Source organism: Sus scrofa, chromosome 4 (genome assembly GCF_054392235.1).
Source record: "Sus scrofa isolate SSC_HxYL_T2T_F1_AM1 chromosome 4, Sscrofa_HxYL_maternal_Yorkshire_Landrace_v2.0, whole genome shotgun sequence".
NCBI lineage: Eukaryota > Metazoa > Chordata > Mammalia > Artiodactyla > Suidae > Sus > Sus scrofa.
This window is the reverse complement of record NC_139386.1, coordinates 97,774,759-97,801,038: the sequence shown is the minus strand read 5'-3', so window position 1 is coordinate 97,801,038 and position 26,280 is coordinate 97,774,759. Positions and strand designations below refer to the sequence as shown.

The window sequence follows — 26,280 nt, the reverse complement described above, 5'->3', positions numbered from 1 at the left end:
GCCCTGCGATCCACAATGTTCGGCCTCCCCGCCACTCCCGCAGTCGGGTGGGGATTCAACGCAAGGACCCCCCCGCCCTGTCCTCCTCCGAGCCCACCCCAGCACTTGGAGAGATAGGGTCCGTGGCAGGTGAGTGAACACTGCACCCCTGGTCTCGCGACCACCCTGCCTCGGGGGGACCGGCAAGCAGATTCTGAGGTCTCCTCTTGGGGCCGAGAAACCCCCCCGGGAGGGGAGTGGGGGAAAAAGAAAGCCCCACAGAGAGACCTGAAGGGGAAGGGGCGGTGGAACTGGGCCAAGAGAATTAGGGGCTGGCATCCATAATGAAGCAGCATGTAAATGATGTGCAAATGCGGCTGCTTCCCAGCCCGGCGGATGGGACTCCGTGCGCCAGGGGCAGTCATCTGCCCGATGCCCCCTCTCAGGGCTGGAGAAAGAAGGGGACAGACCAGGCCCTCTACTTGGCTGAAGGGATGTGTAAGTGTTAAGAGCACCCACACTGGAGTCAAGCCCGCCCAGGTTCAAATCCTCCTCTCGTCCTCATTTGCGCTGACAAGGCCTTGGTCTAGAGAGTTTCCCTAGAGGTTTCTCATTTCTAAAAGGGGAATCATCAGATATGGTGTCTACCTCGTGGGGTGTTGTGAGGCTTAGATGCCCACAAACATGTCTCCTGCTTAGAAGGGTGCCTGGTCTGTGTTCATGACAGCGTTGCCTTCTGGAGGTAGGGAAGGGACCCAGGTTTGCAGGCATAGCTTTGGCGGTTTTGAGGACTAGAAGTTGGTTACAGGTCTCAGGCATGTGGACCCTCAGAAAGCCCCCCAAGGGCTGGTGGGTGTGAAGAAGGGGAGTGAGGGTAGGGTGCCCCAGGGGCCCAGGCCCCCACAAGGCCATCCCTCACCCCTGCCCCATCTCCAGCCTCCAGTAGTCAACTCTCAGCTGTCCTGCTCTGGCCTTTTATGAGTGGCCTCTCCCAGGGCTGCCTGTGACCTCAGTCCCTGGGAATGGGAACAGCTTGTACTGGCCCTACTTTCCCAGGCTCAGCCAGACCTCGGCTCCAAGCAGGATTGGGCAAGGGGTCAGTGCTCAACCCCAGCCTCAGCTGGGCCTGGGGAGCTTGGGGAGCTGTCTGAATCCCCCCACATCCCAATCCACGATACAGCACCTGTGTGTGTGTCCATGGGAGCCAGGGCCTGGGGGCAGCTGTCCTCTTTCCAGCCATCTCTCTCCTGCTGCTGCCTCTTCCCCCTTTGAGGTCTCCCCAGGTCTACTCGTCACACTTGCCACTGCAGCTGGGGCCACCTTCCCTGCCGCCTAGGAGTTGGGCTGGCCAGTCTTCCCTCTGTCTCACTCTCTTCACTGGGATGTGACACTGAGGGTTGGCGTCGGTTTCTCCACTACCCAGGGCCCCTCCCTTCCATTCCCTATCGGACTTTCCCAGAAGAGGAAACTGGCTCTCCAGGCAGCCCCATCCAGGGTTCGGAAACCTGGATAGAGATAGAGGCCGCTGGGCTGCTGTCGCCTGCCCACCCCCCCAACCCCCCGCTGCCACCACTGGAGAGGAGACTCAGGCTAGGCAGCACTGCCACCACGGTGCTCTGAGCTTCTCCTTCCAGCTCTCTTGGCAGCCTTGAAAAAGAGGCCTCCTGAGATGCATGGGGGGCCCCCGGGGCCCATCCCAGCCGTGGGGAGGGTGGTGGTACCACTCCTGGCACCTAACCCATGGGTTAGAAGCCAGCAGGAGCAGCAAGAGAAGGCAGGGAAGGAGAGAGAGAGAGACAGAGACAGAGTCATCAAGGAACAGAAATATGGAAACAGAGACAGAGACTGACAGATGCAAAAACCCAGGCCTAGCGACTCCTGGAAACAATAAGGCCCAGGGGGAAGCGAGAGGCATGCTTGGAAAAATAGAACCGAGACTAGAGAAAGATTGAGAAGGAGGTAGATATAGAAGAGACAGAGTCCAAAGACCAGCGAGAAATCATAGAGGCAGAAGGACCTAGAAGGGACATCATAGCCTTTGGAGCTCGATCGACCTGGTCCACATTCCCGCTCTGCTACTGGTTGGCTGTGTGACCTTGGGCAAACTACTTAACCTCGCTGGGATTTCTTCATCTTCTAAAGGGGCTGGGATTTCTTGATCTACAAAAGGGGCAGTGTAATAACATCTACTCCTTAGGATTGCTGAGGGAATGAAAAGAAAGGATCCAGGAGTTCTCATTGTGGCGCAGTGGAAATGAATCCAACTAGGAACCATGAGGTTTTGGGTTCGATCCCTGGCTTTGCTCAGTGGGTTAAGGATCCGGCCGTGAACTGTGGTGTAGGTCACAGACGTGGCTCGGGTCTGGCGTTAACTGTGGCTGTGGCGTAACCTGGTAGCTGTAGCTCCGATCAGACCCCTAGCCTGGGAACTTCTGTATGCCTAGGGCATGGCCCTAAAAAAAGCAAAAAGCAAAAAAAAAAAAAAAAAAAAAAGAAAGGATCCAGCTCACAAGGTCCATTGAACAAGGGGTGATAATTGGTGCTATGGCCCTGACACTTGGCAAGATGGAGGTCTCTAGAAAGAGCCCATGGATGGGTGCTGGGCCACTCTCCTGCCTCAGGAGTCCCCTCTCCTGCCTCTGCCTCCCACCCCACCCCCATACTCTGGCATGGGAGACCTAGTCCCCCCTGTAGGAGCAGGTGTGTGGTTGGACAGTGAGGGGCGTGGTCCATGGGCAGAGCCTGCAGGACAAGGGCATGCCCCCTCCTCTCCAGGTGACTCAGTGCCTTGCACTCCGGGTGCACTCATCCCAAAGGAACTTGGAGGCCAGCCCTGAGGAATTCCTGCCTGCGCTCAGGAGGGCCGGTCTAGAGCTGCTTTTCACTTCCTAACCTTGGGAAGTTCTTTCTGAACTTCACCTTCAATGAGCTTCCCAAAGTTGTGCTTTTTTTTTTTTTTTTCTTTGCTGTTTAGGGCCACACGTGGGGCATATGGAAGTTCCCAGGCCAGGGGGTGAATCGAAGCTGCAGCTGCTGGCCTACACCACAGCCACAGCAATGTGGGATCCGAGCCGTGTCTGCGACCTACACCACAGCGCATGCAACGCCCAATTCTTAACCCACTGAGCAAGACCAGGGATCAAATCCGAGTCCTCACGATACTAGTTGGGTTCTTAACCCGCTGAGCCACAGCGGGAACTCCCTAAAGTTGCGTTTTGAGGACCCTAGAAGGAAGGCCCAGTTCAAACTTTTCTCCCTCTCCCCCATTCCCCACAGAGTAAGGATGGAAAGTCAGAAAGGATTTCAGGACCTATCCGTCCATCCACTCCACACAATGATTAGTTTCGGCCCACGGGGTGCCAGGCACCCTGGGAGCGTGCGTGTAGGCAGGTGCTGGCCAGTGTTGGGGACACAGTGGCGAGGCAGGCAGAGGAGTGCCCTGACCCCTTGGAGCTCTATTCCACTGGGGAAGACAGACCTTAATAAAAACATCCTGATGGGAGCCATGAGGGAACATCCAGGGGGCAACCAGCCCACTGGCAGAGCCTGGGACAGGAATAGAATTAGAGGCTGTTCCAGGGGTGGGGGGACAAGACTCACAGCTGGCAGTCCCAAGGTGAGGACCCAGGAGTTCCCATCATGGCTCAGTGGTTAATGAATCCGACTGGGAACCATGACGTTGCGAGTTCGATCCCTGGCCTTGCTCAGTGGGTTAAGGATCCGTTGTTGCTGCGAGCTGTGGTGTAGGTTGCAGACGCGGCTCGGATCCCGCGTTGCTGTGGCTCTGGTGTAGGCCGGTGGCTACAGCTCCGATAAGATCCCTAGCCTGGGAACCTCCATATGCTGCGGGAGCGGCCCAAGAAATGGCAAAAAAGAAAAAAAAGCCAAGGTGAGGACCCATCATCTCATCTGTCCATCAGACTTGAGGCGTTCCAGGGGCTGTAAACTCCTGGCTCGACCTGAGTTCCTCCCACCTGCCCCAGAGGAGACACGGGTGTCTAGGGCTGGGGTTTGGGGAAGTGTTGGCCTCTAGGGGCTGATCTGTGTCCAGTTTGGAGCCAGCCTCAGGGAAGCATTGGGAGAGAACAACCCAGGGCTCCTTTGGGCCACAGGGGTCCATGGTGAGGGTGCAAAGAGCCTGGAGGAAAGTCTGAGGGACAGGGGGAATGGGTGAGCTGTGGAGCCATTGAGGGGACTTCCTGGAGGGGGCTGGCCTGGAAGGATGGGTAGGACCTGGGCCTTCCAGGGGGCACCTGGGCAGAGGTGGCCAAACAGTAAGAGGCCCGTAGGGGCAATGGGCTGTCCAGTGTGAGAGATGCACGGGAGCAGGAGCTGAGCCTGGGCACCTGGCCCTGGGTGCCTTTCCTGTGGTGTGGGGAGTCACAGAGGCATTAGAGAGAGGCAGTGACTAGAGCAGAGCTGCAGCTTTCGGAGGGTATCTGGGAGTGGTCCTTGGTGAGTGTGCAAAGAGCCAGAAAGGGAGCTACTCCCTGGCCTGGGTCACCCCAGGGGTTAAACTCCCCCCACCCCACCCCCACTCCCCCCCACCCTGCTTTGATCTCTGAAGCAGAGTCTAATCCTACTGTTGTCTCTGACCACCAGTGGCCCTTGGGCAAGTCATTTTTACCTGACACTCTCCATGGTCTCTCCTGTGAAGTGGGGGTGACAATATTTACCCCTATGTGTGTCGGCAAGGGTTGGGACTGCCTCCAGCCTCCAGTAGGTGCGGGGTGAGTGTTTGGTGAATCAAATCCCTTCAGTTTCTCTATTTCCTGATGAGTAAACAGGTCGGGCTGAGGACCCTCTAGCCTCTGTTTCCTGAGTCACAGAGAACACAAGGCCGGCCCCTCACCCCTGCCCCCTTCCCGCCCAGCCTCTGGAGCACATGCAGGCTTCCTGTCCCTCCATCCGGCAGACATGCCTGGCATGCCGGAGGCCTGGCTCGGCTGGATGCTGGAGGGCTCTGCGCGTGCGTGTACAAGCGTGTACACGTGTGTTCTGTATGCACGTGGAGCGGAGCTGGGTCAGAGGAGCATTGTCCTTGTGTGAGGAGGGAAGGGGACTCTTTAGACTGAGATCTCACTGCTGAGTGGAAAGGGCCGAGTGATCCTGTCCCCATGGCCAAGAGAGGCTGGAAAAGAGCACGGAGCACAAACAGACACAGGGAAAGCCTGAAAGACCAGAGAGCCACAGGGCGAGGCCACCTTGGCACTAAGCTAAGACACCGGGCTGGAGTTCTACCTCCGCTCCTTACCTGAAGGCAGATGCCCTGGTGCAGTGAACATACTGTGCAACTGTACATGGTAACCTTGACTCAGAAAAGGAAGGCTAAGGAGTTCCCACTGTGGCTCAGCAGTGATGAGCCGGACTAGTATCCGTGAGCACGTGGGTTTGATCCCTGGCCTGGCTCAGTGGGTTAAGGATCCAGCATTGCTGTGCGCATGGTATAGGTCACAGATGAGGCTTGGATCCTGTGTTGCTGTGGCTGTGCCTATAGCTTCGATTTGACCCCTAGCCTGGGAACTTCCATATGCCATGGGTGCAGCCCTGAAAAAAAAAGGAAAAAAAAAAAAAGGAGAGAAGCAGAAAGACGGAGACCAAGCAACTGATGGAGGAAGGGGAAAAAAACAAAGACAGAAAACAGAGAGCTTCTGTTGAAGAAGAAGACAAAAGGCCAAAGAAAGAGGCAGAGAGCCTAGAACTTGGGGAGGTTCTGTTTTTGCATCAACACATGTCCACTGAGCAGCCTCTGTTCTGAGGTTCTGTTCCAGGCTGGTCCCTGGGACCAGCAGTTCCAGCTCCCACTAAACCCTGAGAGATGTGGGGGGTTATTCACCCATTTTATAGATGAGAAAATGGAGGCTCACAGGGCTCAAGCGACGTGCCTGAGGTCACACAGCTTGTCAGTTCTAGAAATTTTGGACTCCAAGATGGGAACAGGGAAGAGAGAGAGACACAGAGAGAGAGAGACAGAGAGAGAGAGAGAGACTGAAAGAGAGGGGAGGCGCCAGGGGAACCAGGCTAGGAGCTAGATAGAGTTGGTGCTCAGGCTGAGGACTGGATGGAAGCAGAATCCAGGCGTCCTGCCTCGTCAACAGCCTTTGGCTTGAAGAAGTACCTGGCGGGCAGCCCATGGTTCTGGGGGATCAGCTTCTCGGGGGAGCCCGGTCCCCTCCCCTTTCCACTTCCTTTCTCTTTGTCAGCATCTAAGGCCCCATTCCCATTCCCGGATCATCCTGGGGGTTCTTCAGGGGGGAAAAAAAAAAAAAAAAAAGAAGAAGAAAAGAAAGAAAGGGAAGAAGAAAGAAACTGCTTTCCCGGGAATTATCACTCAAAGGCTGGGAACTAACACTCAAAGGCTGTGACCATGCCAAGCAGAGTGGGGAAGGGGCTGTGCTGGGTGCAGGGCTGAGAATGCTGTCACGGGAAAGAGCAAAGTTCATTAGCTTCTTATCGCTTGATCTGTATCAACTCATGCATCAATCTGCACAACAATGCCACAAAGGGAAGTACTATTATCCTCCCTGTTTTAGAGATGAGGGAACAGAGAGCTGGGATTTGCACCCAGGTTTGAACGGGGGCGGGAGGGGGTGCAGAGCTCAGAGGGTATCCTTTGCTGCCCCCCCTTCCGGAGGAGAGCAGCTGGAAGGGAGCTGGTGGGGGAGCCCCTCTTGCTGTCTCACTGCCATCAGCAGGCTAGGGGTCGAATCGTAGCTTCAGGGGTCGCCTACACCACAGGCGGCGACAATGCCAGATCCAAGCTGCATCTGCTACTCGCAACGCCAGATCCTTAACCCACTGAATGAGGCCAGGGATCGAACCTGCAACCTCGTGGATGCTAGGTGGGTTCGTTACTGCTGAGCCACAACAGGAACTCCCTACTGCACCCTGGATGGAAGGCCCCACACACTTTTCCTCACAACAAGAATAATGCCCAGAGCGCATGTATCGTTTACTCAGCACAGGCAGAGTGCTGAGCGATTTATGTGGATCATCTCATGTAAAGCTTATGTCAACCCATTGTGGTAGGTGTTGTTATTCACTTTACAGATGAGGAAACAGGCAGGGGGAGGGTAAGTCCCCTGCCCAAGGCCACACAGCCAGTAATCCCCAAGCTGGGATCCAAACCCAGACCGGCAGAGCCCTCCCTGCGGTTTCTAGTCTCTCCAGAGCCCCAGCGAGCAAGCGAGGGAGCGGGAATCCCAGAGGCTTTGCATATCTTTTTAATAGTCTCAGTTATGGGGAGAGGGGAGCCTGGCAGGGGGCTGGACTGGAGAAGGGGATGGGGGTGGGGTCGGCCGCAAGAACGCGATCAGAGGCGTGGGAACCGGGATGTGTTTACAGTCAAGAATGAGCTGACATTTCTCTCTCCTCCACCTCGAGATGCAAAGCAGCTGGGCTCCTGGCCAGGCCCCCTGAGTCCCCAGTCCCGCCTGCACGCCTGCCTGGCCCTCAGCATCCCCTGCCCTCTTGGCCTCCAAGCCTACACAGGGTCCAGCCCAGCTGGCCCTCCCCAGCTCTTCTTGGGTTCAGCCAAATTCTCTCTGGTGGGGAGCGCCCCTACAACGCACTGCGTTCCAGCCCCTCCTGGGAGGGGAGTAGCGTCCCTAGCAGACGGGAGGTGATCCATTTCCACAGAAGATGGAGAGCAAGAGTGGGGCTGAAAGGAGTTCCCGTTATGGCTCAGTGGGTTAAGAATCCAACTAGTATCCATTAGGATGCAGGTTCGATCCCTGGTCTCGCTCAGCGGGTTAAGGATCCAGCGCTGCGAGACCCCAGCTCTGGTGCAGGTCACAGACTTGGCTCCGATCCTGAGTGGCTGTGGCTGTGGCACAAGCTGGTGGCTGCAGCTCTGATTTGACCCCTAGCCTGGGAACTTCCATATGCCATGGGTATGGCTGGAAAAAGACAAAAACAAAACCAAACAGAGGTGCAATGGAAGATGGGGGGTGCTGCCTAGGGAAAGGGACATCTGTATGGGAAGAAAGAGAAGGGAGCCTAGAGTGAGGACCCCGGAACCAGATGGGGAGGCAATAATTACACCCCTTAAAAGAGAGTTCCCATTGTGGCTTAGCAGGTTGAAAATCTGACTACTATCCATGAGGATATGGGTTTGATCCCTGGACTCTTTCAGTGGGTTTAGGATCTGGTGCTGTGAGCTTTTGTGTAGGTCTCAGATGCAGCTTGGATCCTGAGGCTCAGATCCCAACGCTTGGATCCCGAGTTGCTGTGGCTGGGGTGTAGGCCAGCAGCTGCAACTCCGATTTGACTCCTAACCCAAGAACTTCCATATGCCTCAGATTCGGCCCTAGAAAGAAAAAGAAAAAAAATTTAAATAAACCCTTTAAAGGGGCATGTGTAATCACATGGGCCCCAGTGCTGCTGAGATGGAAGTTGCTGGGGAGGGTGGGCCAAGATTTCAGGGACAAAGGCTCAGAGGGGCACAAGCCTAGGGCCCCAGGCTGGGGCTCTGGCCTCCTGGCCTGGCCTGTGTCCCCTCCTCGGGGGCTGAGGCTGGTCGGGCCAAACCCTGCCCCCTCCTGCCGGGATCTCCCTCTCATCTCTCCCCTCCCTGCTGACCCAACCTCCCACTGATGTCACCAACGCCCCTCTACACCCCCTGCCCTGGCCCCGGCTTCCAGCCCCACTGCTGACCAGCTGAGGCCAGCTCTGCACTCCGGCTCTAGCCTGAGGTCCTTTGGGAAAACAGGCTCTCCCCACCCCTCTAGTTCTTAGAGTCACGCAGCTGGGATTAGGATCAGGCCTTCATCGTGCTCCCCTGCCCAGCTCAGGGTCCCTCTCAAAACTCCCGAGTGGGAGTTCCCATCATGGCGCAGCGGAAACGAATCCCACTAGGAACCATGAGGTTGTGGGTTCGATCCCTCAACTCGCTCAGCGGGTCAAGGATCTGGCGTTGCCGTGAGCTGTGGTATAGGTTGCAGATGTGGCTCAGATCCCGCGTTGCTGTGGCTGTGGTGTAGGCTGGCAGCTACAGCTCCGATTAGACCCCTAGCCTGGGAACCTCCATATGCTGCAGGTGCAGCCCTAAAAAGACAAAAAGACAAAACAAAACAAAACAAAAAAACAAAAACAAAAACCAAAAAACCCAAGTGAACCATTTCCTCTAAAAGTTCTTTAAGAGGAGGTGGCTGGTGGGAAGGGGCTGCTATAAGTGAGAGGAGGGACTTTCTTTGGACAGGCAGCACCCCACCCCCCACCCCGTGCTCATGGGGCCTTCCTGCCACAGGTCTTGTCCACCTCACTGCAACCTGGAGCTCTAGGGACAGATCTGGGCCAGGGGAACCTTGGGATCCCTGTGCAGCTGGAGATGAGGCTCACCCAGGGGCAAGGGTGATGACCCTGGATCTAGACGGAATGAGCTCCAATCTGAGCCCCCGCATCCCAGGGCCACAGCAGGGGCTCCAGGAAGAGGGGAGTGTGGACAAGACTGAGGGAAGAAGGGAGGGAGATGCGTGGAGGGCTCAGGGTCCCGCCCGTGGCCCTGTCACCAAGCCACATGCGAGGGGGAAGTGGGGAGAAAGTCAGCTGGGACCAGACAGGCTGAACCCCGGAGGGGACACTGGGCCTGGGAAGGCAGCCAGGGCAGAGCAGGGGTGGAGGGCATGGTTTGGGGATGTTGGGAGAAGGAGCCAACTCTGTTGGGGAGGGGGAGGGGGCTTGTGGGGGATGCTATGGAGGTGGCGTGCTGGGACAGACTACAGGGTCATCTGAAGGACATTCCTGACTGTGGCCTGGCTCTATGAGGACAGGCTGGGTCCCTTCCCTCACCCCCCAACCCTCAGAGTGGACCACAGTGCTCAGCTCAGGAGCCAAGCCGCTGGAAAGAGAGTTCTGGCCTTGCCCCCCACCCCCCTGCCCTCATCCCACCTTCTGAATTCGGAGGGTGGTAGGTCAGAGCCACCCCACCCATAATTATACTCCCTGCTGCCCTCCCCACATACCACAGTCCAGTCAGGCTTTCTTTCCTGTTTTCAGGTACCAGGATCCCCCAGGACTCTCTCTCTGCCCCACCCCCAAGCTTTGGGGCTCAAGGTCACATCTCCCTGCTTCTGGCTCACCTGAGTGTCTCAGGCCCCAGGATGCCATAGAGGCCTGGTGAGTTATTTGGGGACTGGGGGCGGATGGAAAGAACTCAAAGAGACTACTAGTGGAGGAGTTCCCTGGTGGCTCAGTGGGTTAAGGATCTGGCGTGGTCACTGCTGTGGCTCTGGTTATTGCTGTGGTGCGGCTTGATCCCCAGTCTGGAAATCTGCATACCATGGGCATGATCAAAAAAAAAAAAAAAAAGGAGGAGAAAACTAGGTGGAAATTTGCCCCAGGGGAGCTGTGATGGGGCAACTAACCAGAGTCCTGGGCAGCCAGTGCTGCTCTACAAGACTGGGGGCGGGGGGGTAGAAACTTGTGGCGGGGAGGGAGCCTGGAGAGCGTAGGGGAGCCTAGGGAGCCTCCCAGATGCTGAGAGGGTGGTGAGCAGACCACTGGGAGGTTTCAGGGTGGGGCGGATGCAGAAGTGGGCTGGGGCGAGGGCAGGAAGCATCCTTCTGAGGGCTGTCCTGGTGGAAGCTGAACGGCCTCCTCGGACCCTGGGAGCGTGTGGGTGGGGGGCCTGGGGTGGAGGCCGGGCGGCAGGCATTCCAGAGATACTCAGGGGGGTAAGGGGCCAGCTACCACGACCTCTCTCTCTTCTCGGCAAAATTATAAGCAGATGTGGGCGCCTCAGGGAGGCATAGAGGCGGGAGCCAGGGCCAGTTTTAGGAACACTGAACAGAGAATCTGAAACCGCCAGCGGGGGCGGGCGCTCAAAGGGCTCAGCTGCTCCTGAGCTCAGGAGACAGAACAGACTCCTCTGAGGTCCTGACCGGCTTCCCACCCACTGGGCAAGGCCAGGGCTGGAGGAGAGGGGGAGGAGCCCATTTCCAGATGGCGAGTGGGTGGTCAGAGGTAGGTGGGGGCTTCTCCTTATCTCTGAGACCAGGTTGGGGACCTCTCTGGTGATAGGGCCTAGAGGCAGGGACAGGGGTGTTTGGGCAAGTCTTTAACAACCAGCTCTGCTGGGAGGGTTGGGGAGGGTGGGGATGGGGCCGTGGTTTGTGCTGTTTGCCAATTTCCATGGTGTAAATAATTCCACCCCCGCCATGTTTGATTTCAAGCTGCAAATGTAACAGCACTGAACCAGGAGTTGGGAAGAGAGGTCACAACTGGCTCTCAGGAGTCAGTATAAGCTGGGCCAGCCCACCAGTGGGTAGGGAGGGGCCTTCTTCAAGGTCACCTGGACCCAGCCCTCCTCCCACCCCATAGGGCAAGAAGCCCCCAACTGCATTAGGGTGGTTTTGGCTTCTGCCTGCATACATCCAGTGACGGGGAGCTCACCACCCAAGGTCGCTGATTCCATTACAGACCTGCTTTGATGGTTGGACAGCTCTTCCTCCAACCAAGCCCAAGTCAGTTTCCGTCATAACTTCCCTTCGTGAGCTCCAATTTCATATCTATTTGTACAATATCAAAGTGCCCTGCGTAGGGGCTGGGCTGGGGTCTGGGAATTTAGGCACAGGTCCCTGCCTCTAGACATCATGGTCAGGAAACAGGCGCTAGAACATGGGTGTGGGGGTGGATGGTGCTGGGGGGGTCCCAGAAAGGATAAGGTGGGGGGAGTCTGCCAGTGGGAGTCGGGAACAGGGCAGAGAAAGAAGGGTGACACCAAGGGTAGATCTTGAAAGGTGAATACTCAAGACGAAGAACACGGGGAGGGTGTCCAGACAGGAAAGCATGTGAGAAAAAGGCTCAGAGACAAGTGCAGTGCTCCACTTGCTCGGGAATAAGACCTGGAGCCCATGGAGCAGGGGCCGGAGGACCAGAGGCAGTAGCCTCATCTCTCTGCCAGCCCTGCTCGGTCTCTGCAGAGATCTGCTCCTCCAGGTTTTGGCTGCAGTGCCCCTCACCTGCTCCGAACCTGGTCCATTACAGGCCTCAGCAATGTCACCGCCCCTGCGCTCCCTCCTTCTCCTGGCCCTGGCCCTGGGGCTGGCTGGAACCCTCAACCCCAAGGATCCCAACACCTGCAGCTTCTGGGAAAGGTGAGAGAGGGCCCCTGCTGTGCCCGGAGGGCTCCAGGCGGCCAGATCCCCATGCCTCTCCCCTACCCTCCTCCCCCCATCCCTCCCACCCCCTCTCCAGCCCTCAGCTCCCTCCTCTTTCTGCTTCTGCTCTCTCTGCTCCCCTCAATGGGCTGCCCCAGACTCCACACCTCTGACCTTGTCTCAGTCTCTATCCTGGCTCTGACCCTGACCTTTTTTTTAAGCCCAGTCCCTTGGTCCCTGAGTGAGTCTGGTGGCAGGACAGGACATGGGTAGGAGTCATTCACTGTGGAGCAAGCAGAGGGGCGCCCCGGGAAGAGCAAAGGGGACAGGGTTAGGGAACGTGCTCCAGGACAAGATTTGGCCAGAAGTGCTTCAACTCATCTCCATTGGCTCTAGAAGTCTAGTTCTAGTTCAAGACTTCTTCAAGTCCAGAAGTTCTACGCCAAGCTCTCCAAATGCAGGGGCGGGAGTAGGGGGCTAGAAGGCTGTGGTGGATGGCAGAGGGTGAGAAGAGGGATCTGCTGGGAGTGTCCCTGGGATATGCCAGCTCTGGGAGGACCTCTCCAGATTGAAGGGGGTGGGATGGGGTCCCTCCTAGACTTGGGGGAGCAAAGCTAAATATTCCCCACTGTGGCAAAGCCCTCACACCCCTGCTTCCCTGGGCCAGCTCAGGCTTCTCTCTGCCTCACCCCCACCCTGTTCCCTGTCTTGCAGCTTCACCACCACCACCAAGGAGTCACACTTGCGCCCATTCAGCCTGCTCCCCTCGGAGCCCTGCGACCGGCCCTGGGAGAGCCCGCACACCTGCCCGCGGCCCACGTGAGTGCCCCCCGCCCCGAGGGCAGATGGGCTGCCCGAGTAGCTGCCTCGGCCAAGGCCCACGCCCTCTGTACCCCCTTTCTTTTCTCAGAATAGAACTCAGAGGAAGCATCTAGCCTCAAGGCCCTCAAGACATGCTATGTGTGTGGTTTGTGGTGGGGGTGTGTTTGGGGTGTGCAGGCATGGTGTAGTGTGTGTGTGTGTGTGTGTGTGTGTGTGTGTGTGTGTGGTTGGGTGGGGGGAAGTAGGGAATTTTTTTTTTTTTTTTTTGCTTTCTAGGGCGGCACCCATGGCATATGGAAGTTCCCGGGCTAGGGGTCCAATCGGAGCTGTAGCCGCCAGCCTACACCACAGGCACAGCAACGCGGGATCCGAGCCACATCTGTGACCTACACCACAGCTCATGGCAACGCCACACCCTTAACCCACTGAGCGAGGCCAGGGACCGAACCTGCGTCCTCGTGGAGGCTAGCCAGATTTGTTAACTGCTGAGCCAAGACGGGAACTCCGGGAATGTTCTTTCTATGCCCCTCCAGCCCAGAGTGTGGGCAGTGCCCCAGCCTCCCCCAGTGCCACCTTGTCAAGGGTGGGAGCCGGCCCCTCAGCAAAGACGAACGTGGGCCACCTTCCTGGTCTCCCCCAGGGTTGTCTACCGGACTGTGTACCGCCAGGTGGTGAAGACGGAGCACCGGAAGCGCCTGCAGTGCTGCCAGGGCTTCTATGAGAGCCGAGGGGCCTGTGTCCGTGAGTCATGGGTGGGGCCGTGGAGTGGGAGGGGCCTGGACTCACCTTCCTAGGCCTTCCCTGCCCCCACCAGCGTGGGGGCTACTCCTCCTCCTCTGCCCTCCCCCTCCCTTGGCTTTGGTGTCTCTAGGGACGAAGTTGTCCCTTCATACCTCCGTCTCTAGTTGACCCCATGTCTCTCCCATCCCCTATCTCCATGTCTCTCAGTGGTCTCTGGTTCAGCATCTCTGTCCAGAGCTCTCCTTTTGCCTGAGTCTCTCTATTACCATGTCTCGGGACTTGATGTCTGGCTTTCTCTCTGATTCTTCCTGTCCCTATCTCTCTGTGCCTATCTGTCTTTTTTTTTTTTTTGCTTTTTAGGGCCACACCCACAGCACATGGAAATTCCCAGGCTAGGGGTCGAATGGAGCTGCAGCTGCTGGCCTGCACCACAGCCACAGCCATGCCAGATCTGAGTCATGTCTGTGACCTACGACACAGCTCGCTCATGTCAACACTGGATCCTTAACCCCACTGCATGATGCCAGGGATTGAACCTGAGTCCTCATGGATACCAGTTGGGTTGGTTTCCGCTGCACCACAATGGGAACTCCTGCTGCTATCTGTCTTGACTTGTCACTGTCCAGTTTCTCCTGTCCCCTGCCCCCACCACTCTGAAACCCCCAGAGCGGAGCCTGCTTTTTCTCTCTTTCCCTTCCACTCAGCCATGGACCATCACCAGCCCTAGAGAAACTCCTGCTCAGTCTGCCCCCTGCCCCCAACCCCTACCCTCTCTCTGGACAGCATCCATGTCCGGTCCTTATGTGAGGAATGTACCCACCCCCATTTCCCGACAAGGTACTTGGAGAAATTTACAGAAAGGAGCTGGGGAGCCCAGAATCCTGAGGTCTTACAAGTACTGACCTGAGTTGCTTACTCTGTCTTTCTGCATCTTAGAGGCAAACTTGCTGCTTGGTAAACTCCAGGTCCTTGGTGAGGGAAGAAGCTGGGCTTGGGCTTCAGAGGATGAAAAGTGGGTAGAGCAGGGGTGGAAGCATCTTTTTTTTTTTCAGCTTTTTAGGGCCACACCCATGGCATATGGAAGTTCCCAGGCTAGGGGTCCAATCAGAGCTATGACTGCCAGCCTACACCACAGCCACAGCAACATGGGATCCCCGACCCACTGAGCAAGGCCGGGGAGGGACCACACCTGCATTCTGATGGACACTAGTCAGATTCGTTTCTACTTCAGCACAACGGGAACTCTGGAAGCATCTTAATAATCTCCCTCCTCCCCCCTCCTCCTGTTTCTGCCTCAGCGCTTTGTTCTCAGGAGTGTGTCCATGGCCGCTGCGTGGCGCCCAATCAGTGCCAATGTGTGCAAGACTGGCGGGGTGATGACTGCTCCAGTGGTGAGTGCCTGGTGACTTCTGGGCATGGTCTCTTGTGTCCTCAGGGAAGAAGGACCCTTGGGCACACTCTCCTTGCCAGGGCACAGGTGCTTAGGCAGTTACGCAGCAGATTCCCAGAGCAGCCAGATGCCTTTTCCTGAGGTCTGGGGCAGGAGATAGGCCCAAACTGGCATGGGGCTTGAGTGGGGTCTGGGAGGCAGAGACAGAGGCTAACTAGAGGCTGGGGAGGGGGCAAGACCCCTGGTGACCCCCTTCTGCCCTCCCCATTCCACAGCGTGTGCCCCAGGAGTGTGGGGGCCACAGTGTGACAAGCCCTGCAACTGCGGCAATAGCAGCTCCTGTGACCCCAAGAGTGGGGCATGTTCCTGTCCCCCTGGCCTGCAGCCCCCACACTGCCTTCAGCCCTGCTCCCCTGGACGCTATGGCCCTGCCTGCCAATACAGCTGCCAGTGCCACAGGGCACCCTGTGACCCCCAGACTGGAGCCTGCCTCTGCCCCCCAGAGAGAACGGGGCCTAGGTGCGTAACAGGAGGAACACATACTAATGGGGCGGCAAACACTGGATGCACGGGGCATGCAGGGGATGCAAGGAGACTTAGGATCCTAAACGCTGGGATGGAGTCAAGAGGCCAAGGTCATGGTACCGGCTCTGTTGCTCGCTGCTTGAGCACCCTTGCGCAAATTGTTGACTCTTTTTTTGTTGTTTTGTTTTTTAGGGCCACAGATACGGCATGTGGAGGTTCTCAGGCTAGGGGTCCAATCAGAGCTACAGCTGCTGGCCTGCACCACAGCCACAGCAATGCCAGATCCAAGCCCCGTCTGTGACCTGCACCACAGATCACGGCCACGCCTGATCCTTAACCCACTGATCTAGGCCAGGGATCGAACTGGCAACCTCATGGTTCCTAGTCGGATTCGTATCCATGGCACCCCGATGGAACTCCAAATTGTTGGCTCTTCATGAGCTTGTTTCCTGCCTGTAAAACGGGAGCAGTAGTGTCCACCTAGAAGCCTTGCTGTGAAGATAATATGAGCTGGCATGAGTATGAAGGCTCAGCCCGAAGTAGGGTTGAGACAGGGATGCAGAGAAAAGTAGTGCAAGGCAGGGGGCAGAGAGAGCTGGGGAGTCACAGGAGAGAGGATGTGCATCTAGTTGAAGATCCAGCTTCAAGGAGGAGCTCTGGTGTTGAGCCTCAGGAGAGAAAACTACAGTCAGCAGAGGTGCTCCCACAAAGGGAGCAGCATGAGCAAAGGTGGAGGTGGAGCAGACAGACATGCCACCCCTGGCTCTTCATTCTGCCCCGCCTGATGGCGCTGGGTGTTCCTGCCATTTCCAGTCCTGGAAACCTTGGTGTTATTTTTATTTTTTCCTTTTTTGGCTGCCACGCTACATACGGAGTTCCAGGGCCAGGGATCAGATCCCAGCCACAGTACAACCTATGCTGCAGCTGCAGCAGTGCTGGCTCCTTTAACCCAGCCAGATCCCTTAACCTACTGCAGACATTCTGCTGATCCCACTGCACCACAGTGGGAACTCCAGCCTTGGCTTTTTGACCCCTGCAGTACCCACCAGGGAAGGGGGATGAGACTCGAGGGAGGTATGCGACTCACTGAGCCCCGGGGTCAGCTTTCCTCCGGGGAGGGCCTGAGTGTGGTTGGGCAGCCCCTGGAGGCAAGAGGAGAGGCCAGCACTGCTTGCTTACACAAGACTTCACCCCCTCTGCCCAACAGCTGCGAGGAGTCCTGTTCACTTAGCACTTTTGGCTTCTCCTGCCCCAGCATCCCTCCCTGCCACAACGGGGGTGTCTTCCAGGCCTCCCAGGGCTCCTGCAGCTGCCCACCTGGCTGGATGGTATGAAGGGTGGGGCCTGTGGGTGTGAATTCTGTGGGTGGTTCTCTACAGGGCTCCGAGGAGGATGCTGTGAGAAGGTAGGCTATGCGTGCCCTGCAGAGTTTTGAGGGTTTGGGGTATAGGGGTATTGAGGGCTCCTGTGGCTATGGTGAAAGGGCTGGGCATCTGGGGTTCCATGGACCTCTCACCTCCACAGGGCACCATCTGTTCTCTGCCCTGCCCTGAGGGCTTCCATGGACCCAACTGCTCCCAGGAATGTCGCTGTCACAACGGAGGCCTCTGCGACCGATTCACTGGGCAGTGTCGCTGCGCTCCGGGCTACACGGGGGACCGGTGAGAGGCCTTGGTGGGGGCTGGAGTGGCTGGGCCGAGCCGGGAGGAGGTGGGCACGACCAAGCTCACTCCTATGAGGCCCCTAGGTGCCGAGAGGAGTGCCCCGTGGGCTACTTTGGGCAGGACTGTGCTGAGATGTGCGACTGCGCCCCTGGTGCCCGCTGCTTCCCGGCCAACGGCGCGTGTCTGTGCGAACACGGCTTCACCGGGGACCGCTGCGCCGAGCGCCTCTGCCCCGACGGTCTCTACGGCCTCAGCTGCCAAGTGCCCTGCACCTGCGACCCGGAACACAGCTTCAGGTAGGCCGCGGGACACTCTGGTCAAGGGGTCAGGAGGCCAACGCGAGAAGCCTTTGGTGCTGAAGCCATAGGAGTCACCAAAAGGACAGAGGTATATCTTAGGGCGGCACAGATGTCACAGAAGGGAAAGGGGAGGGGCCTCGGGGATGGGGAAGGACCGCTCTCTCGGAACATCACCGAGTCTCCCCATGGCCCCCTTAATTCGGCGACGCCTCGCTCCCACCACACTGAGGGGACGAGGATGTCGGCCTACGGACCCCCCCAACTCAGACCCCGCGCCGCGTCCCCGCCTCCGCCCGCAGCTGCCACCCGATGAGCGGGGAGTGTTCGTGCCTGCCGGGCTGGGCAGGCCTCCACTGCAACGAGAGCTGCCCGCAGGACACGCACGGGCCAGGCTGCCAGGAGCACTGCCTCTGCCTGCACGGCGGCGTCTGCCAGCCCGACAGCGGCCTCTGCCGGTGCGCGCCGGGCTACACGGTGAGGCGCGCCCCGAAGCAAGGGAGATGCGGGGAGAGGCCCGGGAGCCCGCCCGCCCTTCTCATGAGTGCGCCGCCCGCTTTCAGGGCCCGCACTGCGCTAGCCTCTGCCCTCCCGACTCCTATGGCGTCAATTGCTCCTCGCGCTGCTCCTGCGAAAATGCCATCGCCTGCTCGCCGGTCGACGGCGCCTGCATCTGCAAGGAAGGTAATGGGGTGGGGTCTCCGGAAAGGGAGGTTTGGGGGCGGGGCCGTGAGAAGAAGGGCGAGTCCAAGGGTAGGGGCCGGCCAAGAGTAGGAGAGAGGCTGCAGGGTAAGGGCGGAGCCACTGCGCAGCAGCTGGACGGCGGGAAAGTAGCCAGGCTACTTCCTTCCTGGAATATCCATTTTGCTTTTCTTCAACCGCAAATATCCCAATTGTCCTTAAAGACCCAGGCCAGAGGCAGCTCTTCGCTGAACCTTCGTCATTCTCAATCAGACGAATTACAGAATGGCAGCGCCAGGAAGGGCCTCGGAGAGCTACCAGGGGTGGCACGTTGGCAACCCTCAGGCTAGATTCTGACATGGATGTGTTTTATTTGACTAGCTCTCTGTCATATTTAACAAACGTCTAGGAGTTCCTGTCGTGGCTCAGCGGAAAAGAACCTGACTAGCATCCATGAGGATGCAGGTTCAATCCCCGGTCTCGCTCAGTGGGTCAGGGATCTGGCATTGCCGTGAGCTGTGGTCTAGGTTGTGGACCTGGCTTGGATCTGGTGGTGCTGTGGCTGTGGCGTAGGTTGGCAGCTACACCTCCGATTCGACCCCTAGCCTGGGACCCTCAATATGCCCCGGATTGGGCCCTAAAAAGACAAAAGCATTAAATTAAAAAAAAAAAAAAAAAAAGCCCAGGAGTTCCTGTCATGGCTCAGTGGTTAACGAATCCGACTAGGAACTGTGAGGTTGAGGGTTCGATCCCTGGCCTTGCTCAGTGGGTTAAGGATCCAGCGTTGCTGTGGCTGTGGCGTAGGCCGGTGGCTGTGGCGTAGGCCGGCGGCTGCAGCTCTGATTAGACCCCCAGCCTGGGAACCTCCATATGCCGCAGGAGCAGCCCAAGAAATGGCAAAAAGACAAAAAAAAAAAAAAAAAAAAAAAAAAAAAAAAGTCCTGTCTCCATTCCCCACTCCTCCCTATTGTGTTACACATGATCTGGAGAACTCGATTAGTTACCTCATGGGGACTCTGTAAGCATTTGGGTTTGCTGCCAACCCCTTTCATTTTGCAGAAGAAGCAACCAAGACCCAGAGGGGGTGGTGCAGCCCCGGCCAGCCTTCAGCCCTCTAACAGTTTATATGCTTGTCTCCTGTGGGGCCTTGAGCATCCCCATCCCCAGCTCAGTGTGGAGCCTGGCACAGCCGATGTCCAGGGTGTGCTCGCTCAGGAGGGGAACTGGGTCCCCATGCCTAACTGCAAGTCTCCTCTTTCAGGTTGGCAGCGCGGTAACTGCTCAATACCCTGCCCACCTGGAACCTGGGGCTTCAACTGCAATGCTAGCTGTCAGTGTGCCCATGGGGCAGCCTGCAGCCCCCAAACTGGAGCTTGTACTTGTACCCCTGGGTGGCACGGGGCCCACTGCCAGCTCCCCTGCCCGGTACGTGCACAACAGCCTGCCTGCCCTGTGGAGAGGAGGGTATGGCCCCCACCCCCCTACCCCACTGACTGGCCTGTTCTTCCACCCACTCCCTCTCCCAAGAAGGGGCAGTTTGGTGAAGGCTGTGCCAGTCACTGCGACTGTGACCATTCTGATGGCTGTGACCCTGTTCATGGACGTTGCCATTGCCAGGCTGGCTGGACGGGTGAGCATTTTTGGTGTCCAGATCCCAGGCTTGCTGTGGAGTTGCAGGAGGCATCTCACAGGATATGTGTCCAGAAGAACTCCTATAGGAGAGGGGGGCACAGGCCAGGCTCATCCTACCCCTCCAACAGGTACCCGCTGCCACCTGCCCTGCCCTGAGGGCTTCTGGGGAACCAACTGTAGCAACACCTGCACCTGCAAGAATGGGGGCACCTGCATCCCCGAGAATGGCAACTGTGTGTGTGCACCCGGATTCCGAGGCCCCTCCTGCCAGAGACGTGAGTCTCCCTCCCCTCCCTCCACCTGCCAGCAGTAGTGGGCCAGGCAGTGGCAATGCCCAAAGTCCCCACCCTACCCCACTGGATCTCTCGTGCTGACTCCAATCTCTGGGCCAGTTACCGCAGTGGGAAAGAGGGAGGGAGAGAGGGTTGGCCCCTGCCCCCAGTCACCACGAGCCCCTTTCCCCCAGCCTGTCAGCCCGGCCGCTATGGCAAACGCTGTGTACCCTGCAAGTGTGCTAACCACTCCTCCTGCCACCCCTCGAATGGAACCTGCTACTGCCTGGCAGGCTGGACCGGCCCTGACTGCTCCCAACGTATGTGGTGGCTTATGTGTCTGAGCGTGTGTACATGCGGTGGGGGGTGGGGGGTGGGGGCTGAGGACCAGCGGCTTCCATTCCTTTACTCCTGGGTAGAAAAGCATCTGAACCCAACTTGTTTCAGCCATTTATACTAACCCTTTAAAACAACTATGTCTTGGGCATCACCTATATGCTATGTACTGTTCTAGGTGCCCAGGATGCAAGAATGAACAGGTCAGGAAAGAAAACCCTCCCCGCCTCTGCGTGGGAGGCCTGGGGGACAGCAGAGAAAACTATAAGCACTCTTTTGGACACATTCTCTTTTTTTCTTTCACATTGCCAACTTCTTTTCATTTATTTATATGTGGCCTCTTCCCCACATAAATATAAGAAGAACATCCTTGAAAAGATTAGTTTAAAAAAAACAAGTAAAGCACATTTTTGAAAAGGGGAAATGAGAAGCTGTTACCACGAAAAAGACAGCTGGGTAGGGAGTTCCCATTGTGGTTCAGTGGGTGAAGAACCTAAGTATCCATGAGGATACAGGTTTGATCCCCGGCCTCGCTCAGTGGGTTAAGGATGCTCAGTGGGTTAAGGATCCACGAGCTGGCTTGGATGTGGCTGTTGGGTGGGCCAGTAGCTGCCACCTTGATTCAACTCCTAGCCTGGGAACTTCTGTATGCCTAAAATGAAAAACCAAAAACCAAAAAATCAACCAACAAACCAACCAGCTGAAAAAGACGACAGGGTAGGAGTTCCCCTCGTGGCTCAGTGGTTAACAAATCCGACTAGGAACCATGAGGTTGTAGGTTCGATCCCTGCCCTTGCTCAGTGGGTTAAGGATCCGGCGTTGCCGTGAGCTGTGGCGTAGGTCGCAGACTCAGCTTGGATCTGGCATTGCTTTGGCTCTGGCGTAGGCCAGCGGCTATAGTTTGGATTAGACCCCTAGTCTGGGAACCTCCATATGCTGCAGGAGTGGCCCTAGAAAAGGCAAAAAGACCAAAAAAAGAAAAAAAGAAAAAAAAAAAAAAGACGAAAGGGTAGAAGGAAGTGATCTTTTTTTTTTTGCTTTTTAGGGCCGCACCTGTGGCATATGGAAGCTCCCAGGCTAGGGGTCTAGTTGGAGCTACAGCTGCCAACCTCCACCACAACCACATCATTGCCAGATCTGAGCTGTGTCTGTGACCTACGCCACAGCTCATGGCAATGCCGAATCCTTAACTCACTGAGCAAGGCCAGGGATGGAACCCACAACCTTATGGTTCCTAGTCGGATTCAATTCCGCTGTGCCACGACAGGAACTCCCTAGAAGAAAGTGATCTTGGACAATAGTTTTTTTTTTTTTCCCCATAGAATTCAGTAACTACTATTTGCTAGATTAGATTATTTGCTAGTGTCAAGTACACAAAAATTATGCCTTGAATAGTGTTGCCATTTACTTCTCTCTTATTTGTTTATCTATTTACTTATTTTGAGGTCCAGAGCTAGGCAATACAGAGGAGTTTGGAAGCCTTTGGTTGTCCGGCCCTGACCGCGTTATTTTGAAAATCTATTAGACAGCCAAGTGTAGGAGTTAAGCAGGCAGTTGGGCACATGGATCTGGAGTTTGGTCAAGAGACAGGGCTGCAGATAAACATTTGTAAGTCATCTGTGTGTAGAGTGGGTTCGAAGCCTTGGTGTCCCTGGGGAGACCAAAGCTCAGTGGAAGATTTCAATGATGAGAATTCACCCAGGAGGGGCTGGCCCTGCCCACCAGACAGGCTCCAACCTTGCCTCTTGCAGCGTGCCCTCTAGGACACTGGGGAGCCAACTGTGCCCAGCTCTGCCAGTGTCGCCATGGTGGGACCTGCCACCCCCAGGATGGGAGTTGTTTCTGCCCCCCAGGCTGGATCGGACATCTCTGTTTGGAAGGTACCAACAGAAGGGGAGCTCCATGCCTCTTCCCCCAAGTCAGCCCCACCTCAAGGAGGGGACTGCCATTTGGCAGCCCCTCTGATCCCCACTTGCCTCCTTGGCTTTCTCCCAGGCTGTCCTCCAGGGATGTTCGGTGCCAATTGCTCCCAACCATGCCAGTGTGGTTCTGGAGAGAGATGCCACCCCGAGACCGGGGCCTGTGTGTGTCCCCCAGGGCACAGTGGTGCCCCCTGCAGGATCGGTGAGTTCTCCTCTAGCTCCCCAACCCCATTGTCCCTGGGGAGCCAAGACACAGGTACCTGCCCAGATCTCTGCTAGGTGGTACCCTTGTACCACCCTGCCTCCCTACTGGGCCCTCTCCCATGCGCACGTCCCAAGTTCACCCACGGAGCTAAGACGCTGTCCTGAGTGACCACCCCATCCCATGCAGGAAGCCAGGAGCCATTCACCATGATGCCCACGGCTCCAGTGGCCTATAGCTCAGTGGGAGCAGTGATTGGCATCGCCGTGCTGGGATCCCTGGTGGTGGCCCTGGTGGTGCTGTTCATTGGCTACCGCCACTGGCAAAAAGGCAAGGAGCACCAGCACCTGGCAGTGGCCTACAGCAGCGGGCGACTGGATGGCTCTGAGTACGTCATGCCAGGTGAGCTGGCCTGGGGGTGGGGGACTCTTAGTCACAGGGTGGGCGGGGTGCGGGGCACCTGGGAAGCGGGCAGTGGGGAGTTGGGGAGAGGAAGGGAGGCAGCCAGACCTTTTACTGGATCTTCTGGGACAGAACAACTGTCTTGGGCCCAGGCCTGTGTCTGACCCAGCAGGTGCCTGTGTGTTTGTACAGATGTCCCTCCAAGCTACAGTCACTACTACTCCAACCCCAGCTACCACACACTGTGCTCACCTAACCCTCCGCCCCCCAACAAGGTCAGTGCTGGGGGCAGGGATGCACTGTGGGCATGCCCCCCCCCCATTCTCTGCCATGCTCCAGACTTGCATGTTCCTCTTCCTGTCCTGTTCACCCCCTCCCAGGTTCCAGGCAGTCAGCTCTTTGTCAGCCTCCAGACCCCTGAGCGGCCAGGTGGAACCCCTGGGCATGAGAACCACGCCACCCTGCCTGCTGACTGGAAGCACCGCCGCGAGCCCCCTCCGGGGCCTCTGGACAGGGGTAGGAGCCTGGGAGCCAAGGCCTCTGGTGAGGGTGGATGCGTGCAGCCTGGCATACTGCGCCATCTGAGGGGGGTTCTGGGCTCCAGCTCTAGAGGAGGGGGACCAGGGTCTGATTGCATGTTGCTTCCTCCTCCTCAGGGAGCAGCCGCCTGGACCGAAGCTACAGCTGTAGCTACAGCAACAGTAATGGCCCAGGCCCATTCTATAGCAAAGGTGTGGGCACTGGGGGGGGGGGGTGGCACGAGGGGGGAGGCTGCACGGGGGCTTAGGAGCCAGCACCTCCACCCAGCCTGACTTCTCTCCTCTGTCCTTAGGGCCCATCTCTGAAGAGGGGCTGGGGGCCAGCATGGCTTCCCTGAGCAGCGAGAACCCCTACGCCACCATCCGGGACCTGCCCAGCCTGCTAGGGAGCCCCCGGGAGAGCAGCTACGTGGAGATGAAAGGCCCTCCCTCAGGGTCACCCCCCAGGCAGCCTCCTCAGCTAAGGGACAGCCAGAGGCGGCGACACCCCCAGCCACAGAGAGACAGCGGCACCTATGAGCAGCCCAGCCCCCTGACCCATGGTGAGCCCTCCTTCTCCACTGGGGCAGGGACTGGAGAGAACTGGGACCAGGAGGTGGGAAAAGAACAAGCACAGAACGAGAGGCTATGAAGGCAGCACAAAGTGGCGGCAATAGCAAGGCCTTTGGGGTCAGACTTGGGCTCCAAACAGGCACACTGTCCCGTTGTGGCGCAGTGGTTAACGAATCCGACTAGGAACCATGAGGTTGCAGGTTCGATCTCTGGCCTCGCTCAGTGGGTTAAGGATCCAGTTGCCATGAGCTGTGGTGAAGCTCGCAGACGCGGCTCGGATCCCACGTTGCTAGGGCTGTGGTGTAGGCCAGCAGCTACAGCTCTGATTCAACCCCTAGCCTGGGAACCTCCATATGCCGCAGGTGGGGCCCTAGAGGAAAAAAACAAAACAAAACAAAACAAAACAAAACAAAAAAACAAACCCAAAAAACAAAAACAGGCACAATGTTCAGGAAGTCGCATTGCCTCTTCCAGCCTGTAGGTGGCGGTACCTACCTCACAGGGCTGAGAATTTGAATTGGTTTTACAGCACCTGGGTTGGTGGAGTTAGTATTCAGAAAATCTGGGAACAAGGCAGGTGACAGTGTCCTTCTAGCCTGAGAAATGGGCAGGTCGAGGTGGCCTCCCCCACTGTCAGCTAAGGACCTGCACAAACTGGTCTATAGCCCAGCACCCTCCATCTGGCTTTGGGCAGAAAGTCTGGAGAAGCGGGAGATCCCGTCGTGGTACAGCGGAAAGGAATCCGACTAGGAACCATGAGGTTTCTGGCTTGATCCCTGGCCTCACTCAGTGGGTTAAGGATCCAGTGTTGCCGTGAGCTGTGGTGTCGCTTATCACAGACGAGGCTCGGATCTGGCATTGCTATGGCTGTGGCATAGGTGGGCGGCTACAGCTACGATCCAGCCCCTAGCCTGGGAACCTCCATATGCCCTGGGTGTGGTCCTAAAAAGAAAAAAGAAGAAGAAAGAAAAAGAAAGTCTGGCAAGGGAAGGGGTGTGGAGGGAAGGGGAAGAGCCAACCTCTCCTCATCGTCTCCCTTCTGTCTCCAGACCGAGACTCCATGGGCTCCCAGCCCCCTCTGCCTCCAGGCCTGCCTCCGGGCCACTACGACTCGCCCAAGAACAGCCACATCCCTGGACACTATGATTTGCCTCCAGTCCGGCATCCCCCATCACCCCCACTTCGGCGCCAGGACCGCTGAGGGGCCGGGATGGTGTGCAGAGGTCAGCACACCTGTTCCTTGCTGCCCGAGGCTGAGGACAGAAGCTGCTGTACCCTGCCAGGAGCAGGGAGAGAAGCGGCAGGCCGTGAACATGAACATGTTTCATAGAGGAAATGAATGGAGATGGGAGCCTGGCTCCCAGGTTCCATCGTGGGAGACACTGGTCAGCAGGAAGCTTGTGTTCCTTTTCCCCAGCCCACTGCTCCCCAAGGCCCCTAGGGCCCTGTGTACATAAACTGGTGGGTTGAGTGTTGCTAGATAACTCTGATTTTAGACTGATGTAAAAAATGTATATTGGGAACTTTTCTGTGCACTCTAGGGCTAGGCTCTGTGTGTGTGTGTGTGTGTGTGTGTGTGTGTGTGATTTCAGAGGGGTGCCAGGCACAGATCCTGGCATTCACTATTTAGCAGAGAGGCAGCCCAAACCCATGTTAACTCTAGAAACAGCCTGACTGGCTTCCTTGCGTTCACTTGGTACTCCCTTCAAACAGCTGCTCAAAATACAAGCTGGTTAGGTTATCCCTGCCTGAACGTCTTCATGAGAGCTCCAGGGCTCTTGGGGCATGGTCAAAACTGTCAAATACCTTAAAACCTTTGCTGGCCTGTCTGTCTCTTCAGCCTCATTTTGAACTGTGCTCCCTGTGCCCTGTGCTCCAGTCACCCTGGCCTCTAGATCTGCCTATGAGCCACACTTCTTCCTACCACGGGGACTTTGAGCATCTGGAATGCTCTTCCTCCCCCACTCACCTGTTAACTCCTGCTCATCCTTCACATACCTCCCCCCACCTCTTTCATAGCACGGATCACAGATCACAGATACCTGCAGAAGGCCTACAGGATGCCAGGCCCCTCTTATTAATGTGTTATTTTTTAATGGGATTATTTGATTATTCTCTGCCTCCTCCACCAGACTGTAAGTTTCTTGAAATCAGGAATCCTGTGTTTATGGTCAACATTGGTTCCCTTGGCACACAGCAGGCCCTCAATAAATGTTCCCCCAAAGGC

General features: G+C 57.0%; 1 protein-coding gene across 5 annotated transcripts; it reads left to right on the top strand.

The window, feature by feature from the left end:
• The first annotated feature begins 12 nt into the window (after nt 1-12).
• On the top strand, nt 13-26,280 carry PEAR1 (platelet endothelial aggregation receptor 1). 5 transcript variants are annotated; one of them, XM_001929517.5, is made up of 24 exons: nt 13-129; nt 9,976-10,095; nt 11,965-12,074; nt 12,792-12,896; nt 13,540-13,640; nt 14,939-15,031; nt 15,306-15,549; nt 16,763-16,883; nt 17,080-17,216; nt 17,303-17,515; nt 17,818-17,992; nt 18,079-18,199; nt 19,458-19,621; nt 19,724-19,826; nt 19,957-20,103; nt 20,295-20,420; nt 22,188-22,316; nt 22,432-22,560; nt 22,750-22,962; nt 23,155-23,237; nt 23,343-23,478; nt 23,619-23,693; nt 23,795-24,043; nt 25,103-26,280. In XM_001929517.5, exons 3-24 carry the CDS (start codon nt 11,974-11,976, stop codon nt 25,252-25,254), a joined length of 3,117 nt encoding a protein of 1,038 aa, XP_001929552.1. In that variant the 5' UTR covers nt 13-129; nt 9,976-10,095; nt 11,965-11,973; the 3' UTR covers nt 25,255-26,280. The 5 variants fall into 5 exon arrangements, with proteins under 5 accessions (XP_001929552.1, XP_013852407.1, XP_084878825.1 ...); XM_013996953.3 differs by having other exon boundaries at nt 23,343-23,505; XM_085022699.1 differs by having other exon boundaries at nt 13,540-14,031; nt 14,732-15,031.

Excerpts from the sequence above, each read along its gene's own strand:
- PEAR1 (XM_013996953.3), top strand. The coding sequence starts at position 11,974 with ATGTCACCGCCCCTGCGCTCCCTCCTTCTCCTGGCCCTGGCCCTGGGG. Across the intron at positions 12,897-13,539 it reads CACACCTGCCCGCGGCCCAC|GGTTGTCTACCGGACTGTGT; the intron begins GTGAGTGCCCCC and ends GGTCTCCCCCAG. Across the intron at positions 19,827-19,956 it reads TTGCCAGGCTGGCTGGACGG|GTACCCGCTGCCACCTGCCC; the intron begins GTGAGCATTTTT and ends CCCCTCCAACAG.